The 21081-nt window shown below is 44.4% G+C and overlaps 1 protein-coding gene across 4 annotated transcripts in view; it reads left to right on the top strand.

Annotated features, from left to right (window-relative positions):
• IKZF2 (IKAROS family zinc finger 2) overlaps positions 1-21081 on the top strand; it is a 118185-nt gene that overhangs the window by 49010 nt on the left and 48094 nt on the right. For 3 of the 4 annotated variants that reach the window (XM_041411797.1, XM_041411800.1, XM_041411798.1), the window contains one exon: positions 13181-13447. In XM_041411797.1, the coding sequence (XP_041267731.1) occupies positions 13181-13447 (267 nt within the window). The remainder of the gene's footprint in view (positions 1-13180; positions 13448-21081) is intronic. The other variant, XM_041411799.1, reaches the window with a different exon arrangement.

Genomic DNA, 21081 nt, shown 5'->3' on the forward strand with positions numbered 1-21081 from the left:
CTACAGGCAGTAGAGTGAGCAGGCTGTACCATTTGTGACTTCATTCTACAGCATTCTCGCTTGCCTGCACAGTTGACCCGATCCTGTATGTCATCAGGGAGGAGATGTTTAACTTGTGACACTGCTAATCCTTTCCTGAAGGCTTTTCGTTCTTCCTGCACGTTGTCCTTTCGTTGCTTTTGTGAGCTGGAACATGCTTGCTCAGCCCAGTGATGAATCCATGTAATTACCTATGGATGTACCTAGGTCCTGTTGACTTTAACATTAAAGATCAGTGATTGCCTAAGTATTGCACTGAATCAGGACCCCCAGGCATTTTCACATGCACAGGCTAACTTGGGAATTGGCGCATCTTATTGTAGTCCTCCACCGCTGGGAATGGAGAGCAGGGTGGGGACAGCTGGGAGCACAGCAGCCAACAGGGCGCTCATCTCCCCCAGGAAATCCTGCAGTCCGCACAAGTGGGATACATGGAAACAAATCGTGACGTTAGACAAAGTTCAGATGTGTATTTGGTTAATCCAGTTCTAGAAGGTTGGTCTGCGTGCGGGTGGGAGTTCACAAAGGCACATGTCCCTGCAAGGAATCTGCAGGGTACTGCTGTGTGTATAGGGTGTACCTCTGCAGGAGCCCCTTTTGCAGGAGATCCAGGTTCTCATGCAAGGGTAGGGGTGATTTGTAGGTGCTCTTGGTAAACGTGCTTGTCTCCACGTTTTTATTATGCTGATACAAATTCAGCTAATGAATGCATTGTGATAGTGGTGTGTTTTACAGGGAATGTTTCAGTACTGTCAAGCCTGAAGAGTCTGGGCTGAGCTTGGTATGTGGAGGCATCAAGCCTTCAGAGAAGATGATTGTCCTCAGCTGGAATGACTGACATTCCTGGGAATCACAGTTACAAAAAACCTTGGGTCTCCAGTTCATGTATTGTTCCAACCCAGTAGACACATTATATATTCCCTGTAGGGGCTCATTTGTGATCCTTTCTGGTACAGTTTGCACTCACAGGAGTGCTTGCCCCTTAACAAGGGGGGAGATGTTGCTGTTAGAGCAGTTCCAGCCTGGGCTTCTGCTGAAGCTCTGTGGCATTGTTTTCCTAGGCTGGCGATGGAGGAGTGGACCTTTCCTTTCTCCATCCCTTCAGGAGCCATCCGTGCTGCTTCCTCAGTGCTTTGATATTCTGCCAGCTGAGGGAGGGAAGAGCCATTTATAAATATTTCTGGTAATACAGTAAGTACTCTCACATGTTTTGCTCACTCATTTTCCGTATCCAGAAATCTATCCGACCAGAATCAGTTCACTCTCTTTTATTAGCAGAAATAGATCCACAACAATTAAAATTGATTTAAAAAAAAAAAAAAGAAAGAAAAAAAGAGAAGCAGCAGCAAGCACATCATATTGACTGTGTGTGTATTCACACTGCCTTCCAATCCATGGATAATTACCCCTCAGAGATCGTGTGCTATGTACAGTATGATGATGGAATTATGCACTTTAAAGAGCTTTAGTGAGCCTCATAGGATGCCAATTTCTTTCCCCTTTTCTTCTTTTTTCTCCTTCTTTTCATTGCAGTGAGTAACGATTTTTAAATGCACATGACCTGTCCTCAAAACCAAAGTAAGTTGTGTCAGTGATGTTTTGTCCCTGGGTCTGACTTTCCTTGAACTGACGCAGTAGAAGTGTACCCATGAGATGAAGTTGCACGGTCAGGGGATCTCTTGGGATTGCTGATCCTCGTTAGAGAGGGGAAAGGCGACTGGAACTCAAAAGTACTCATTCTGTTTGGCAGCAGGTGCCCAAACTGGACTTCCTGGAAGGAAAGAGGGCTTGAACGAGGCTGTGGGTTCAAATCCATAGGAAAGCAGGCTTTGTTATTTTGGCTGATTGTGGATCACCTGACCTGAACACGAAGAACCAGGGGCAGTGGTTTCTCTGACCTCTTTGTCAGAGCCAGTTCAACTGTTTTGATTTGCAGTTTTGCACACACTCACAAAATTAAAATATTGTCTATACATTTCAGCCTAACTTGTTTTTGGCAAAGTGATAAGCAAGTAAAAAACAGGGCCTCATCGTAGGAAGTGTCAAGCCATCTTAATTTTAGGCAGAAATACCAGCTCCTCCTAGAGGAAAAGAGCCAGTCCATAAATAGCTCCCAACAGATCCTTTACCCAAGCAGACAAAAGGGTGTGACGTGCAGGAGTTGCTGCTAATGCCAGATTTCATCTTTCCTCTGGTAATGTGTCACCTGGGTTTGAGTTTGTCTAAGGTGTGACTTGGTGTTCAGGCAGGAGTGTTCATTGATACTCAGTGAGCAGCTCCCCAGATCCTTTGCAGCTCTTGGGAGAACCATCTCCGAAGGAGTTGAAAGGGGAGGTACCTATTGAACCACAGCCACGGTGACTGAGGTTGCAGGGCTGCTGGTCTCCATGTTCTGTGACTGCAGCTCTATTTACAGATTTTTATCTTTTGTTGACATCTTTAATAAATGTTTGGTAACAGCAAGTGGTGCTGCATCCTGTTCCACCAGCCTGGACCAGCGGGCTCTTGTGTTAAAGGGAGAGCTCCCAAACACGACTTGTTGCCCAAAAAGAGCCTTTTTAACTGGGACTAGAGCAGCTGTGATGTCCTCTCAGCTGCCCCGCTCCTGCTCAAGGATGAATGAAGGTGGGCCTGGGAGTGCTCCCAGGTGTGTACAAGCCAGCCCCCTCCTGCCATCCCACCTTCCTCAGGGCTCTGTGTCCCAGGAGGTGCAGTGTCCTTGCTGTCCCCCTGTAAGCGGGGCTGCAGAAGCAAGAACTCCTTCCACCATCCACCAGAGCCTGTGGCTCTGCAGGGTTGTTGGACATGTGGTTCCCATGGAGCAGCTGAGTTTATGGGACATGTTTGGGAAGGGCCTGAGGAAGTATCAGATGCTTCAGAGTACGCAGCTCTTACGTCTCTAACTTCCTGATTCCCTTGGATAATGGTGAGTGGTGCTCAGAGGCACTGGCACACCTTTCCATGTGCTCGGTGATGGCCGCAGCTCCCCAGCAGCCTGAGCTGTTCCAGCTCAGCCTGCAGTCCTGCAGTCCTTGCTCTGTCTGGCGCAGTCCCTGGGGGCTCCTGGCTGCTCTGGTGAAAATGTGGTGGGGGCTTTTTGTGCTTCAGTGAGCAATAGGAGAAAATGTCCCTTTTTGTGTCCCTATTGTTTTAATCTAACTTGGGGAGTCATTCCTTACTCGTTAAAGATGTAAATTTTAGGTGCCTAATTGTGTGTTTTACTTGCCAACTCTTTCCATCCCCTTTCTTCCATGATCCCACCACTCTCTTCCCTTCTCTTTCTTTTAAATGTATGTAGATGATGAATAGCAAATCTTCTCATAGAATTCTTCAGGAATATTTAGTGTAGGGTTTTGCTTTTGTTTGCTTTTCTGGTGACTTGGAGATGGCATGGTGAGAAAAGAAACATGTGAGCTAAACCTGTTGGTTTGAACATTGTGTCAGAAAATATCCATAAATTGCAAGTTACTACACAGATGTATAGATTTAATGAGACTGTGTAATGCCATTTATTTATGCTAAAGAATCTGACACATACGGTACTGAAAAAAGTTAATACTCTAAGAGTTATTTTATATTTTTCCATTGCCATCTGTCACTGCCTACATAATAATGATACAGGTGAAAGCCTAGCACTGCTTTAAAAAAAATCAGAATGAATAGTCATTTAAATGTCTTGCTGCTTTAATAGCTGGTGTGTTTTAAGTTGTGGGAAGGAGGCAGCAGAGGTACCCTCCCCCTGTTTTTAGTGTATTAAAATTTGAGTTTAAACAGATTTGGATTCTTGAAGTGACTTAAGAAAATGGAAAATGACTATAAACTCTACTGTCCTTTACATTTGGAAAAGTTAAGGGACTAAACCAGATGCTGCCATCCTTGTAACATACCATAAGTGGCTCTTGGAGCAGCCCTTCCATGTGCATCTTGAGATGTGGGTGAATTTCTGTGCTTGAATTTCTGCCTTAATGGGCTCAACTCAGTACTGCTGGGATCTCTGAACTGTGAGCAGGTATTTCCAGATCCCTAAATCCTCATCCTTATCTGCTATCTCATATAATTAAAAAAAATAAATAAAACACGTAAGGACATCTTTTTATTTTTTTTTCTTTAACTGCCTCGGGTAAAAATACATATTTCAAAGCAGCTCCGCACTGACAGAAGTCAGCATTTACAAAGACACTGGCTTTTAAGAGGTCTCCTTCAACATTGTGTAGTCATACAGTGCTTAGGCAGAGCTGCTTTCCCTTTTATTTCTTTTACTCACGCAGGGCTCCAGCCCGGCAGTGGCTGCGAGGTACACGGGGAGAAGTCCCCATGCTCAGGTGTTTGCAGAGATCCAGGGCTGCACACGGACCTGGGGACCTGCCCATGGCTTTGCAGCAGCCACCTGCCTCCCAGGGTGCAGACAAGGCTCTGCCTCAAACAAAAACAGGTTTTGTTGTTTGTCTGCTTTTTACAATAAATGACAAAGACAGAAAATATTTTTGTGGCAGGTGCTTATCCTATAATTTTCCATGGGTTGGTGAGTTGGGGAGGTGCCTTGTTTAGAGGAGGAGGACATGGCTAGGTCAGGTTGCATTAAGATGATTTAGAGTTTATATAATGAGAAATAAATAAAACTTTTCCTGAAAGCTGTGAATGATGATATATAACTTGGTAATGAAAGCCTTTCACTGATTTAAAATAATGTCTTTAGCGGTAAAAATGCCAGAAAATGAAGCAAGGTTCTGACCCAGAGAAGTGATTCCACTGGCTTCAAACAATTTCTTCTGATGTATTTTCAAATATAGTGTAGATTTACAAATGGAAAGTTCCTCATAAATGAAGTAATTATTACTGTTATAATTACTACCCTTTGTGTATGCTGGAAAGCATTTTAGGAAGTCCTGCACTTTTTAAGAAGCAGAGAAAACAATGAGTAAGCCAATAAGGTTTTGGTCTCTTCAAGTGGATGTTATCAATCACTTTATTTTTGTTTATAAGGGATGATCCATATATAGCTGTAGTTTGTCAGCATCTTCCATTACAAACTTCTAGTTTTTGTACAATATAGAGCACACAGTAGCCTCTTAGGGGTGAGTGTTGTGTCACTCCTCAATGAGTGTTTCTTCTGCTCCCTCATTAGAATCTGAACTGGTCTTACAAAAGTGTTCATGGTTTCTTGTTTTGAGAGACAGCGTGGTTCACTACAGGACTGAGCCTTTATTTTTCCTCCTCTCTCTGCTTTTCTGTGTGCATCAGAAATAGCTCTACTGAAGTAAAGAAGAGCTGTGGTAGGAGAGGAGGCTGACAGTATTTAATGTACACATTGCAGACAGTAAGAGACTTACTTTAGGTCAGCAAGGGAAAGAGAGACCACCCACAGCACCAAACCTGCCTCCTGCACTGCACAGCCACTGTGACATGGGGCTGCACAATGCAAGGGGCCCCAGAGAACACCTGCTGGGCACCACTGCCCCCTCCATCACCTGCCCCTCCAAAACAAGAGGGAAATCATTCACACAAAGGCACAAAGTCCCAATGGCTGAAGCATGCAGCAGGAGGGAGCAGGGGAGCACAAGGGCTGGGCAGGTCTGTGTAAAGACACAATTTGCCAGATGACATTTCTCCAAAAAAACATGTCTTGTACAACAGCAAAAGGAGAGGAAAAAGAAACATCCTGCTGCCTCTTACCCCTACAAAACAGGGAGGAAAAAAAAAAAAAAAGCAGAACAATATGTTGGATATAAAGATATATCCAACAATTGCTACTAGTTTGACCTTAGGGAAAAATCCATGAGTCTAAGACTATCATTTGAGTTAGCTGGAGCATCTGTACAGGGGGCAGCAGCTAGGAACAGAGTTTTGCTGTGTTCACTCATCTTGCACAGGGATCAGGTTCTGGCCCTGCAAAAGGGTAGGGGGAATGGGAAAGGGAAACTCCTCCTTGCACCTATAGGGAATTGGCAGAAACTCTGTATTATGTTAAGCACAATATTTGTTGCACTCTATTACTTTGTCAGTACAGGCACAAAGGGAGGGGGAGGCTGGGTCATCAGGAGTACTTTTCCTACCCTGGGATATGAATACACGACTCTGGCTTGTGTAAGTGCCGCTTGCGTAGATGCATTTGTGGGTGAAATTTGGCCTGAGGTCTTTCTGGAGAGGAATCTTGCGACACTGAGCAATCATATATATTCAATTAGGATTTCATACTCTTGCCAGATGGAGGTATGCAGCATGGGTGACTTGTGAGCAAACAGTCATGCCTGAAGGCTGGGCATCTGGGGCAGATTCTGGGCTAGGTACTGCCTATGCTTGCTTACACCAGGGAACTCTCTACTCAGTGTCCCAGCCTTTGGACTTCAGCAGGAATCTCACTGAATGTGACCTTGCTGGCTCAAAACATTTCTGGCATGTGTGTCACTGAAACCATCAAAATTGGGCCCTGTGATAGAAAAGAGATCTCAGCTCTCAATGCTGCGCTTGCTGGGATGCTGTTTGCTTAAATCAGAGCCCTTCCAACTGTAACTGTGGTCTTTTCAGCTTCGTATTTGCATGAGCTTATATGGTCATTTGAGCTTAAAAGTTGTTTCACACATTATAGTGCTGCAGTCTTCATTCCTTGTGTCTGGCCCTGGAGAGCTGTGTTGGGAGAATCCACCTGGTGATTTAGAACCATTGCTGCTGAAGGTGTGTGGTGACATCTGGGGTGCTGCTGATTTTTGTGATGGCACAGCATACCTGGTCAGGAGCCTGATGCAGCTGAAAAGGGTTGATTTTTCTCAGGAAGATAGGTTTTCAACTAGATTGGTGTAGCACCCAATTCCACGATCACTGGTGCCAGTATAAAAGATGGAAGGGGTGGAGATTGAGGGAGGATGGCAACCACAGTTTGTGTCAGCTAAAACCTGACTGAAGCTTGGCTTAGCTGTGCAACAGCATCCTAATTTAAACTAAACTTGGGTGCAACAGACCTGTTAGTCTACACTTACTGCACATACCACCTCCAGAAGAGATGAAATAAGTCTTCTGTTGCATTTAGTGAGAGTTTAAATTGACTTCAGAGGTAGCAGGCTTAAACTGAGATTCTTCAATGTGAAAACTAAAAATTTCCAAGGATCCCTAAATAAGCTGATCAGTTCTCACTGAATTTCTGGCGCATTAAGCACCTCCTTGTGGGCTTGAAGAATCCCGTTTGTGGCATGCAGAGAAGGACTCGGCACAAAGTTTCTGAAACATTCCTTCCTCTTTTTTATTAGTTGTGAACTATTTGGTTTTATTGAACTGTTGCGAATGAACAGAACCCTGCAGAGGTCACTCATGACAAGATGGTATCACCATCTACCATTGCCCTGGCTCGTGGCCAAAAGCAAAATCTTTGGAGCTTGCAATAAACAAATTTGACATCCAGCATTGGGAACGTCCGTGATCGCACATTTTGGTACTCAAGTCAAGAAAAGAGTGGGGTAATTTCCCTCTTTGCAGGTGACATTCACCCTCATTTATTCCATTCAGATTCAGCCTCACTTCTCTCTAAGCCTCCAGAAAGCTTCAATCTACTGTGAGAGCAAAACTGGCTCCTTTGAAATACACCTTTCTAACCCTTGACTGAAACATTTTCCATTTCAGTGTTGAAAGGACAGCACTGCCCACAGCTGCCATTGAAGAGACATCTTCCTTTCTCCTGAGCAGCAGATGTCTTGAGCAGATCTCACTGTGTTTATTCCTCAGCATCACAGCTTTGGAGTGATGCGTGCCTCTCAGGAGAAGGGGGAACCTGCTCATTTCTTAGGAACTAAATAGTGTTTGCTAAACTATTTGCTTTTTAATGTCAACCTGTTGGCTAAGTACTTTGTGGCTGTGAGGTGACAACCCAGCCGATTCTGTGCCCTGTTCTGCCACTGCTTGGCTGGCATTCTCACCCCTTGTGTGTGTGCCTTTTTAAAAAGGGGAGACTTGCTGGTGCTCCCTTGTTTACACATTTAATAGCTCACAATTAAGTTGAAATGAACTTGAAAAGAGGCGTTAACTAAGGCCCAAATTCTATCAGCAACAAGAAACTCAAAGATTAAGTTTTCTTTCACCCAAGACTATTTTGTACTATTTCAGGAGGAAAGTATGTTTGAACATGCATTAAAGTCTCACTACACTTCTGGAGTGATGTAAACACCCTCTTTAAGGACCCTTTTTGCTACCAGAGTGCTCTTAGACTGAACAAGAGCCAGGGATCATTGTTTCCAACTTCAGGCATTCCCTACCTTGAACTTTCAAAATCCATCAAGACAGAAGGGTTCTCCCCCCTCCTCCTTTAATTTTCATCTTACAAAACACTCATCGGTTTGTCATTCTGGTTCTTAAAATTAACTGCATTACACTCACCCTTGCTGAGTGTTTTTGATAGTGTAGAAACAGGGAGTTTAATAGTATAGAGACACACCAACTCCAGGGCTTGTGATGTGTAAAAATTAGGTTCAAAACCTGTTAGAAACTGGGTCATTTTCTATTTGTCTGTAGCTGCCAATTAGCAGTGTCATTAATCCACTGCCTGGGAGAAGTGCATGATTAAAATAGACGGTACCACTGACAGGACAGTATGCACAAGGCTGTCCTGTCATTGTGCTGCTGTAGGTAGGGCTCAGCCTCATTTTCCAGAGGGAAGTAACAATTTCATCATTTCTTTCCATCTGGGTGTAAAGACAGGCACGTCATCCAGGCTTTGAATGCTGCTTTTTGTTGTGTTCTGATGGGAACCTGGAGCAGACCCTGGGATTGCTGGTGCCTCACCTGGCAGCCACTCTCTGGCCCCTTTGGTTAGGGAACACATTGTGTCTGTGCATGTCCTTTGCTGTGCTCGCCCACGGAGCCATCCAAGGCTCCTCGGGGGCGGCAGGTTTGAATTTTGCCTCCTCAAGGATGAATATCTGAGGCTGGGCTACAGCTTTGTTTGCTGCCGGTGAGAGAAAGAGCGCTGGGGGAAGAGGGGTGGGAAGCCTTGAAGGGTCTGGCTTGACTTGCTGCTGCTTCTCTGGGGGTAGCAGGAAGGGGCTGGTGGTGCATGGCTGCTGCCAGGAAAGGCCAGCCTCCAGCTGGAGACCACAAACCCTCGGTGACAGCAGCCAGCCCAGCTTTCCAAGGCCACAGATAAAATAAGCATTGACCTAGGACAGCAGACCGCGGAGGAGACAGAGGGGGACAGTACTGCTGCCTTCTCCCTGGTGTGTGACGGGAGGAATTTTGTATCTTAGTGGGAATTGCACTCTTGTTGCTTGCTTAAGACGATGTCCAGTGCTTTAATTTATGCTCCACCTGAGGATCAAATCTCTCAGCAAGACAGAAGGGGTTTTTTTTCCCCATCTCACTTTTGAGGGAAAAAATTTCCGTGACAGAGGATGAAATACCAGGAATGTTTTTTTTAGGTGGACCTTCCAACTTCTGGTTTGTAGCCACACTAATTTGTGGGTGAAGGAAATATTTTTGTACTGAAAAGTTCCCAGGAAACTGTTTAACAGGGAATTGGAGTTTAATTGGCACTTATGAGACATTAACAATAATTGTATTCAATTTGGCCACTCCGGATAAAGTGTGATTCAGGATCAGCTGATTTATGTGCTGAACAAAAAGAAAGAAAAAAACCCCAACCCACCAAAACAAAAAAAAGAAAAATGAAAAAGCAACATTAATGTGTGGACTGGTGAATATGTGCCATTAGCTTCGTATTCCCGAGTAGAAGCTTTTGTGGTGCTTGTCATATGTTTTTCCCCACAAGGTGTTTTGCCAGACTGGAAAAAGTAGAAGGAACGTATATTAGCTGGAGGGAAATGGTTTGACTTCAAGTTCATGCTTTTGCAGTGAGCTGGATTACAGTTTTATCCCTGCTATCTCTTTTGCTGTAATTTTTTTTTTTTTTTTAGGAATGTCCCAAAAACTTCAAAAAACCCCAACAAAATCCATTTACTTATTTATGCTTTTATCATGTGAACAAGAAAGGCAAGGGAACACACGTTGAAATTTCATGTGGGGCCTTGTGTATGATGCAGGATAGCCATCAACATCCCTAACATCCCTCGAACTTTTTTTTTTTCCTTTGCAGCAGAGTTCGTTGTGCTCCCTCAGTGCTGTAGGTGAAAACAAAGACAGTGCCACTAGTAAACGATTGCAGCTTCTGAAGCTGGCTGAGAACAGAGAAAACAAACTATATGCAGTTTAAGTGCCTGTTTGTTTGCAAGCTGCCACACAGCCTGACATATACACCCGAATGATGTAAGGCAGAGGAGATGACCTGATTAGCAAAGCCCTCGCAACGAGCCGAGGTGATCCCTGCTCCCTCCTTGGAGACCTGGTCCCAGATGGAGGAAACCTTTCTGCAGCTACCAGAGGGTTTCTGAAAATGGCAGTGGCAGTGAGCATAAAGGTGAGGGAAGGAGGAGGAACAAGCAGCCTGCACAGCTCATGGAATAGCTGGGATGTTTTGAAGGATGCAGCTTGAATTCCTTGGGCTTTGTGAGCTCGGTGTGTGTGGGGAGGCTGTGCTTCAGCAAACGGCTCGTGCCGCTTGGTTGTGCTGCTTATCCTGTTGCATGAAAGCGTCATTCAGCAGAAAGAAGTGCTAGGGGAAGGAAAATAAACTAAGTGGTCTTCCCATTTGTAAGCTCTTCCAGCCTTGTTCTCATGCGTGCTGAGCAGGCAGAGCTCCACAGCTGTGAATGGGAAGTCGTGGTGCTCAGCACTAACTGCACTCAAGCGTTTATTACTCCAAATCAGAGAAACAGGCAAAAATTTATATACGTAAGAAGACACTTAAGATCCAAGACTTTCTCATGTGAGTACACGTAAATATGCACAGTTGGGATGTGGTTTTGGATATTTTGTGCAGTACTGTGCCAGGACAGTGTGCAGGCTCGTGGCAGCAACCTGGGCTTTCAGATGAAGAGCCCAGGGCACTATTTCTGGCTCTGCTGTAGCTACTTGTGTGGCCGAGTGTATTAAATCCTGCTCCTAAAGCCAGCGAACCGTTTCTTTGGGCTTCATTCTCAGACTTGCTGAATGCCCCGAAAGGCTGCTATTATTAGAGGGAACTGCCATTCCTTCACTTTGAAAGTGGGCTGTCCATAAATCACCAGTGTGTGCTTTCCATGGGGAGGTGGGTCTGGGACCTCAGCTCTCTCCCTGACAGCCCATAGAGCTGCCAGAGCTCCTGCTCTTTCTCCTTTCTGCTCAGCCTCTCCACAAGGGTAGATCCTCCCCGTCAGAAGGCTGTTGGCTGTGCCACTTGGGCTTGGCACCAGGGCAGGATGGCTTCCCATGGCTTCTCTTGCTGCCATGGTGGGGCCAGCCCTCTCCTGCTGCCACATGCAAACTGCCTCCTCTTGTCCTCTTTCTACCCCAGGGCTCTGCCTGGGGCCATGTCCTAGATGATCGCTCAGTTTGGGCTGAATATTTTACTCTTTTAAGAACAATAAATGTACCTCTGTGGGAACAAAAATATTAATTCCTTTCTATAAGTGATACACTCAATATTTTGTAGTTACAAAAGACCATTTGGATGGCAGTGCCTGTGCTGATACTGGTCTGCTGTGATCTGATGCAGCAGTGTCCTTGCTCTGGATGGGCTTTCTCATAACAGTACTTACTTTTAGTTTCTTAGCTCCTATTAATGCCTTGATGAGTAGTAGAAGATGTTTCAACAGTTTTATGATTAAAAAGAAACATCTTACCATTGCTTGGTCTCTGATTCCGTTGCTCTGTTCATTATGCTTTCCCTGGTAGTAACAGCAGTGATTTAGAATTGCAGTGTCAACATCAGTCTCTGAACCCTGTGTTTTCTGGGAAGGGGAAGAAGGGAAGATGAAGGAGGAACTCTAAATAGTAGGGTTTTTTCTTCTGACATTTCCAGGCCAGCTGTTTGAAACTGTGATGCCTCAGAGTGTTTACTTATAATTCTGTCATTGGGTTCATGTACAGGGACCCCTTGGCTGTTGCCAAGGGGTATATGTCGCCAGAGTTCGGTGTCACCAGGCAGGCACAGGGCACAGATTTGTGCTCCAGGTCCGCTGCAGTCACCAGCACTTGTGCCAATGGCCTTAGTACAGAGGTCAAAGACTGCTTAGATATGAAGGCTGAATCACCTCCTTGTTAAACCCCTCAGCAGGATCAAGGCTTAGGGATGCAGACACGTGGGCTTGCCTTCTGGCTGACACTGTGGATGGAGGCTCTGACTCTGGGATGGGCCTTTCGGCAGGTTTGACCAACTCTTGAGGCATTGAAATGTGGGCATTTGGTGATTAAAACACCCCTGCACTGACACCCCTTTGTGAAAAAGCCCGGTACCTTTGTTTCCTTTAAAGGCTTGCTGATCGCAAAGCTCTCAGTGGTTAGAGGAGGTTTATCCTGTCACCTGAGGATGACAGAAATCAGCAGTGAGCCTGCCAGTCTCACCAGGCAGATGTGAAAGTTCTTTAACTGCACGTATTTCTCTTGCAAATATAAATAATCCAGCAGTGTAGGCTTTGCTGCAGCCCTGTTTGCCTTGGCAGTGTCCCATTGACATGAATCAGAAGGTGGGAGCAAAAAAGCACTGGAGGCTCATCCAGAGACTGGTCTCCCCTCCATCAGGGAACCTGTCCGTGCAGGCAGGGTGATTGGGAGATTACTGGCACAGCCCACAAGCCTGGCTTCACTAGATCTTTGTGTTGGGAACAGTCCTGCTTTGTTTCCTTGTGCTGTGCCTTTGGGAACCTTGCCTCTCGGGGCACTGGGCAGGAGAGGCCTGGAAGGAGCAGCTCTGGCTTTGGCCTTTGCTTCTGTAGCTTTGGCTCCTTGAGAAGAAGGCAACTCCCGTGGTTCAAGTTGAGAAGCAGGAGGTCAGTTCTTAATCCTGCTGCATCTCTGCAACTTTTGGCAGGTGTCTGGGTCACACTGTACCCAAGTTCTTAAGATTTAAAATAGGGATAGAAATTAGGAATTGAAAAAAACCAAACCAAAGACTTGAAGAAACAAGCGGTTTTAACTTGTGATGCCATCACCACCATGAGACTCATGATGGTTTGAGCTTCAAGGCTGTGATTTAATATTGATAACAGTAAAAAGTTTATTGTGATATTAGCAGTTGGGAACGTGGAAAATACATGGGTTTAACTTAATTTTTTTTTCTTAATTTCAGCAAATTCAGTAAAGCTAGAAATGCAAAGTGATGAGGAATTTGACAGGAAGCCCCTGATTCATGAAGATATTATCAGAGCTCACGATGGAGGAAGCAGCCTGGAAGATCCCTTCATTGGGAGTAACGAGATGGTGGATAACAGAAAGATGCAGGAGCTATCAAGCGAGGGAGGAATCCGGCTTCCGAATGGTAAACTGAAATGTGACGTCTGTGGCATGGTTTGCATTGGGCCCAATGTGCTAATGGTACATAAAAGGAGCCACACTGGTAAGCAGCTGAAAGAAAATCTGTGGCGATGTTGATGTTACCTGACAACTCTTATCTCTTCCCTTTTCATTCTTGGGGTAGCAGGAGGCTGGGAAGGGGGAAAATAGGCTTCATTGGTTTTGTTTCTCTTCCTGCTTTCCAAACTCTGGTGCTGCTCTCTTGCTGGTGAGCATGGTGCTTCCCTTGCTTTGATTTCCAGTCTTTTGTTCTTAAAAACAGCGCAAAAGTCTGGAAATTGCTTTTCTTACTGTTGACTGGAGCACCATGGTGGGAGTCATTCTCTGGCACGGGGGCAGGTGGGTCGTGTTGTTCGTGTGTGTGCAATGCAAAGCTTTTGAGCCTTTAAGAGGAGTCTTAGATGTTCTTCCATTGGAGGTGCTCACAGGTGGACAAGACCAGCAGCTTCCTGGGGATCTCACACTTCTTTTGGAAGTGGCGGGGCCTGGGATGAGCAAACCCTGGAGGGGACACTCATTACCCAGTGATCTTGATGCCAGGGTGGGCTTGCTGCTTGTGTGACAGGTCCCTCAGGGAGACCTCAGGGGAGCCACCACCTGGCTCCCCCACACCACCTCAATGCCATTCTGGAGGCAGATTTCAGTGCTTGGTCTCTCCCAGCACTTGTATTTTTATTACCATTTGGAGTTCCAAACAGCTTATCAGCCTTGTGGGTTTGAGAATTTAAGAGGCACAGGGAACCTCTGCAATATGCTGGTTGGGCGGGTCTTTCTGGTTTGAAAAATGAGGCCTTGAGCTTAAACTGGGGTATTTCAGGGGACTTATGGCTAATATGGTGTGCCCAGGAAGCTGGTACTCACTCCCCTGTGCTGCCCACTCCTCAGGTGGGAGCAACAGTCACCTCCAACAGAAGTACAGGTGGTGCTAGAAGATGATGCTCTCTGGTCTTGCAGCAATCTACCTTTGATTCAAAAAAGCACTTAAGCTTGTGCTTAACTTTTATGAGATTTAAGCACATGTAAGTCACCTGAAGGGCTTCAAGATATGCTTAACTTTGGATACATGCTTAAATCTTATTAAGGTTAAGCACTGGTTTTTGTGGTGGAGCCTCAGCAGGTGTTTATTGTTTGTATTTTTTGGATATTTTGCTTTTTATCTTTGCTATTATTTAATGGGGTGAGAGACTCACACTGGCTGAGATCTGTGGAGATATAAAAAAAAAAGGTGGAGTTTTAGAGTAAGAAAGACTGTGTAATCCTTTTGTAAACCTGATAGTTTGCAGTCCAGTAGTGTGCTCTTGATGGGCAAGAAATCAATAGAATTTCTGTACAGAGGAATAATAAATATATATTACATAGTTAATCTCCTGTATATGAGTTGTATTGATAAAAACTTGACCTAAGTGTATAATGCAAAGCATGGCAGTATCGTTTATGATGCTCTCATGATTTTAGATAGGAATTATGAGAGGGAAAAAGCATTAGCTGGAGAATCAAAACCTTGATTAACAATTTGAGGTGCTCTTACTAGAAGAGGGAAAGAGAAACAATGTACCAAACTGAGTCTCCATCTTTCAACCTCCCAAAAAGTTTTCACTGGCACTTGCATGTATCTGAGCATATGTATTGTAGGTGCATCAGAGTCCATGTATTTGAACTTGAGCAGCTAAACTAGCTGTGCTAAATTTAGATTTAGGTACTTAATTAAGTGGTCTGGATTTCTGAGATACCGGATAGATGGTGCATCTTTTGAAAACAGGCAAGCTGCCTTTTTCATGTTAAAAGAAAGATGTGTAAATTCAAAGCGAAAGAAACAAAATCTCCTCTGCGTGCGGGCGAGCCGGCCGTCTGCGGGTGCATGGGCAGCAATTGCATAACTGGTAGCTTTTTCCTTCGGGCTACTGCTGGTTCCTCAGAGAGCTCTGACTCTTTTCCCATCAGAGCAGAGGAGCTGGGATGTGCTGTTCTATACAGATGATTTCAAGCATATAGAAATGGCATTTCTTTTAATGCGCAGCTCGGTGCTCTGTTCGCAGTAAACCAGTTGGCAAATTTTGTAGAGGATTTTTTTTCCCTCCTCTTTGTTTGTTTTTTAATACATGCTGCTACTTTGCTGTCCACAACAGAAGGAGACGTTTGCTTGGATTTCCACATCCTGGATTTTGAGGCATATTTTTAACATACTGCTGGTATCTATCTTGTAAAGTGCAGTATTTTAAAATATATTGCCACTTCCTCAGAGTGGGGCGTGATGGGCTGGCCCCAGCTCTGGAATGAGCCCTGACCTGTGGGTAGTCTGGTTTTGCAGCCCAAGGGAGAATGGCGGAGAGAAGGGAGGCTGTCCTTAGTGAGTGGAAACAGATGACATTCTTTATCAGCTAATCCAAGTGGCATGCACATCCCTACCTCTCAAAGCCAATTTAAGTATGTTTTGGGAGCTGAATCCTGCTTTACTCTCCTCTTTAACTGTACACAGCCAGAGCATGATCTGGCCTGTTGTTTGCATTGGCAGAATCTGAAGTGCTTTTCCCTTCCCCGAAAACCTGTCAGCATTTTATGTAAGTCACCCAAAATGCTGTGGTCCATAGCAGAGGCTGTAATTTGTGTGTGTGCTGGGATGAGTGCAGCTTTCCTTGCACAGGGGATTGAGGCTTGGCAAGAAGCTGTGCTGTGGGCTCTGGCTGTGCTATGCACAGAGAGGGGCATTTCTCCAGCCATTATTCCTTTGTTCCTGAAGAGCAGCTGTCTTCCCTGCCAGATTATGGTAGTTCAGTCAAACAGATACACAGGGATGGGGAAAATAATCCGTGTCGTGGATGAGGCCAGAGTAGGTGAGCTCAGTGTCCCATCTTGGATCCTGGTGTGCAGTCACCCCTTCCTGTGATAGATCAAGCTGGGGACTGCCCATTCATCCCTCAGATCATGGTCCAGGTGATGCTCTGATCTGTGGCCCCTCCATCACAGAGCCCATGGCACTGCTGATTGTGCCAAACGCAGCGTTTCTCTGAAAAACTGCTAATTGAGGTGAAGTGTTTTTGTCCTCTGCCTGGGCACCAGGAGAAGGCCTTTCTATTTATTTGTCATTGCTGACAGAAAATAAATAAAATGCTTGGTGTGGGAATTGAGCGTGATGCAATTCCTGCATTAGTGAGCAGGGTAACCCCCTCCCTCATGTGCCAGAAAAATAGCAGGAGCTGGATTTATTTTCCTCTTTTCCCATACTGTGTTCTTTTGGTCCAAATTTCATACTCCACAGCACATTCCTCAAGTTGCATGATCTCTATCAGGTTTTTGTTACTGCAGGAGATGACTTGGTCATGGAATATTGCCATTGGATACTCCAGGGATTTGTTCCAGGGATGGAAAGTGAAGAGGGGGAAGGAGAAGAGGCAAATGATCCAGGTTTTCTGAGATCATGAGAAGGAGCCTCAGTGATTTCTCACCTCTTTATGCTTTCTGCTGTGGGCCTGAATTAAAATTTCCATGCTCTGTGTTTCTGGTAAAGCAGGAACCTTATTCTGCTATAGCCATGCTGATACTTCTGTGCTCTGAGAGGTCCACGTGTTGTTCTCCCTTTTGCTGTGAACTGTGACCCTTTTTAATTTTTTTTTTCCTCTGCTGTAGCATCCAGTTCACTGCTAGATTTTGAAATGCTCTGTATTTCTAAGGGAAGGCTGGCATCATAGGATCATGGAATGGTTTGGGTGGGAAGGGACCTTAAAGCTCATCCCATTCTACCCCCTGCCACGGGCAGGGACACCTTCCACGAGCTCAGGTTGCTCCAAGCCCTGTCCAGCCTGGCCTTGGACACCTCTGGGGATTGGGCTTCCACAGCTTCTCATCCTCATTGTTCCATGAAGCACAAAGGTTAAATGCTTTCTCTGTGTGGATGCATTAGCAGCACAGTGGCAAATCACAGCCTGGGCAGAGGCAGGGGGGACGTCAGCCTTGCCCCACTCTTACTGTGGGCTGCTGGTATTTTGCTTTTAGGCTTCTTTGGGGTGTTAACTGCAGGGTGGTCTCAGATATTTGCTTGGACTCCACAAGCAGTTTGATACCATAAGTCAGTGAAATGAGTTGTGTGCCCATGATGGGGATGTTCAACCTCTGCTTTAGCACCCTTAGTGTTACAACTGAACTTATTAACCTCGGAACTCTGAATGCAATTTAACTTTTTCCCCATGCAGAGTTCAAGTTTTTAGGACAGCAGTAATAAATGAGGAAAAAGCCCAGTTGTGTTGTTCCATATAGAAAGCTTGTATGCCTAAGCAGCTAACCAGGGGCAAATCTAAACAAATACTCATATAAACACATTTTGATGAACTCCACTGGACTACCTCTCTCATTTTGCTGGCAGAAAGGTTTTTTTTTTTGTTTAATATCTAATTTGTAGCCTAGTGCAGCGTCCCTGTTTCTTGCAATGTTAATAGATTTGGCACTGAATCAAAAATTTTAGGGCTAAATTTCTGAAAGTCCAATTTTCTACTTAGGTTCTGAAGTCTAACTTTCTGAAAAGTCATCTCTTTTCCTACTTAAGCATAAGGAAGGGGAGCTGAGATTTTTGAAATTGCTCTGGGCAGAAGGATGTGTTTTATTTGCAGTTCTCAATAACTAAATTCTTCTGATAGTTTTGCCAAGTTCGCTTAAAAGATTTTTCTGTCTTAAGAATGCAGTCATAAATTTGTGCAGATGACAATTGGAAATCACCCAGGATTTCCCTGGAATTTTTCACGAGAGATTTGTCACTGTTTTATAATAAATTGCCCTGTCTGGAAGCAGGTTTTTCCCCCCCAAAAAAACACCAAACCTACTAAAATCACTGATTTCATGTGATGTGCAGGCTGTTGAGTGAATCAGAAAGAACAGTAAGGAGGTAGTTATGGTCCCTGGAATAACAAACAGAGAAATGGAGCAAAGTCTGCTGCTCTGTGTCTCACTTGGGTAAAGCAGGTTGGAGCTGACTGCTGTCACTGCTGATAATTCCCTTGTGTTCCTGGGACAGAGCAGAATCACAGCAGTTGCAGCATCTGATGGATCAGGAGAAATGTTTCATTTTAACAAAATGAATACTAACAAAAAGCCTATTGTGGAAGGGTGAAATTCGGTATTGTTAGTAAGAGCAAATACTTTCTGATGGCAGCATGGGCACAGTAATTTTGTATTAAGAGGCTGGAAAGGAAAAAATCCCATTTGAGAAGTACTTAAGCTGTACTTTGCATATCAAAAGTATCTGCCACACAAAAAAGGTTGAGTTCCCAGATACACATTTAACCAGGAGAGATGTTGAAGCCTCTCTGGACCTGTTTTTTATGTAGCAGGACTGCTGCTGCAGGAATTCCCTGACTGTGTTATTGAGAACCAGTGCATTAATTTGTGAGTCACTCCCTGTTTGATTTCAAAGGGACAAATGTTACCAGCCAAGGGCTAGGAAAATCTAAATCTCCTTGGTTGCCAGGTCTGTGGGCTCCACACCCTCAGACTAATTTCTGTTTTAATACAGAAAATATCTCAGCTTTGCAGAGAAAATATCAGTGTTTTGCACTGGTCTGAGATTCAAAGAAGGTTAACTCATACTGAAACTTCTGCACAGCACTTCCGTGCCAAGGCGGGAAAGGAGTGCTGTTGTGCAGGGAAGCTTCCAATTAAGCAGAAAAAGGAGTTGGTTTGCTTTTTGAAACAACATTTGACATCTGTGAAATCTATTAGTAGGAAGTTCATCGGTTCATTCGCCTGGTTTCAGGTTGTATCAGCTCTCCAGCTCGTGCAGTGAAGTCTCCATCCTGCTGTCATGTGTGAAAGATACTGTGAAAGAAAGGCCCATGTCTTGCCTGTCCTGTCTTCAGGGGGCCACTTCACCATTTGTCTCAGGATTTCTTTACAGGAGAGCAGGTTAACCTGTGCACTTCAGATACCTGTGTAACTCAAGAGCAGTAATATTTCATCACTATTTATTCATTATTAGTTTTCAAGGAGGGGACAGAGCAGTAATGGATGCATGTTAACAGTGAACTGTGAGGTTTCGGCAGTTTATTACTATAATTTAGAGGCAAATATTGAAATAATACCTTTTAATTAATATTTTATTTAACTGTAAAATAATAAAACTCTATGGATGTATTTATTTATTAATTTAATTATTCCCTGGCACAAGCCCCTCTAACAAAGCCTTTAGGAAAGATAATACTTGGCAGCTCTGGCTTATCTTGCCTTGTCCATTCCTGAAGTAACTTAGGTAATTAAATTCCCTCTGCTGGAGAGCAAGGGTTTTTAGGCATTCCTGGTTTTGTCTGGCTTTAGACTCTAAATCTGGAGTTGAAAAGAAACATCTTTTTTGTTTGGTTGGCTCTCCCTCCCCCTCTTGCCACTCTGAAAGTCACTGAGTTGGAGGCATTTCTGCGCTGGTTTAGCTCAATAATAGAGAAGAGGTTTAATACTTAAAGCAGACGAAACGTTTTTTGTAGTTATGTTGCAGTCACATAGTTTCCAACGCTGAAAAGCACAAAGCTTGCTTAGTTGCCTTTCAGCAGAGTTCTTATTTATTAAATCAGTGTAAGTACATAGAGTCAAGCAGGAAATACATAGCTGTAAGTGATGGGGAAGCTCACCATGCTTATAATTGTCATTACTCTCTCAGAGTCGTGTGTCCTGCCTTTAATAGGTCCATAGTTCTGGGTATGTCTGTGTTGCTGTCACCCCCCAAAACACTTTAAGCACGGTCAGGGACCATCATGTAGAGAAAAGCTATGTTTAAAGACTTTTTGTGAGTGGATGTTTAGTTTGAAGTATGATTGATTTCAGCTTATGGATAAAACCTCTGAGTTTTCACAGAAAAGTGAGGGAGGTGAATAAGGATGTCAAGGTTGTTATGTTGTTACTGGTAAGTAATAATTCTGGAGAACAGTTCACAAAACTACCAGGAAAAGGCAGCAGGAGAAATAATTGGAACAGAGTCTTCTCAAGGCGTTGAAGTGATAAAAAAAGGCTTGTTTGCTAGTATCTGGGGTGGGCATCAGACAGCACAGTTCTTGGAAAACCAACAGAACCTTCTTGCTATGCAGTCGTTACTGCTCTGTGCACCCTTCTATTGGATAATGGCCTCTCAGATTAGCTGTGCTAAATGTAAAAGCTGCTAATCAATAGCACGAAGGTGTGACCAAAATTGCATCCCTCAAGCCTGCGGCTTAAACAAGGAGCTGGAATCGAGTGATTGGACAAAAGTGTAACAAACACATCAAAGCAGCTATTTACCCGGAATGAAGCCAGTAGGAGAAATGAATTCAGGCTGCCTTTAAATAGATACAAAGGTTATTTAAGGTAAAGTGTGCTATTGGAGCGGATCTGTCTGTTGCGAGAGAGGAGCAGACTACGGGTGATTTTGTGGTGAGTGTTTTCATGTCGTCTTTGCCATCAAACTGTGGTGCAGTGGCTATTTGAATTCCTAACTGAAAGCTTTCAGCATCTCTAGAGCAGCCAGTTTTTGGAGGAGTAATACCTGCTCATATGTGGCCTCCAAAATGTCAGAGATAAGTGGGTGATGTGCTGGGTAAAACACAGTAACTGCATAATTTTCAATACAGCAGGAGTAAAAGGAAAGACTTTAGACTTGGTAAGAAACGTGCTACGTTCTTTCATGTTGTCATCCTGAAACTGAAGCTATCATTCCAGAATACTCAGAAA

This window comes from Onychostruthus taczanowskii, unplaced genomic scaffold (genome assembly GCF_017590055.1).
Source record: "Onychostruthus taczanowskii isolate IOZ18803 unplaced genomic scaffold, ASM1759005v1 scaffold37, whole genome shotgun sequence".
In the NCBI taxonomy this organism is placed as follows: Eukaryota; Metazoa; Chordata; class Aves; order Passeriformes; family Passeridae; genus Onychostruthus; species Onychostruthus taczanowskii.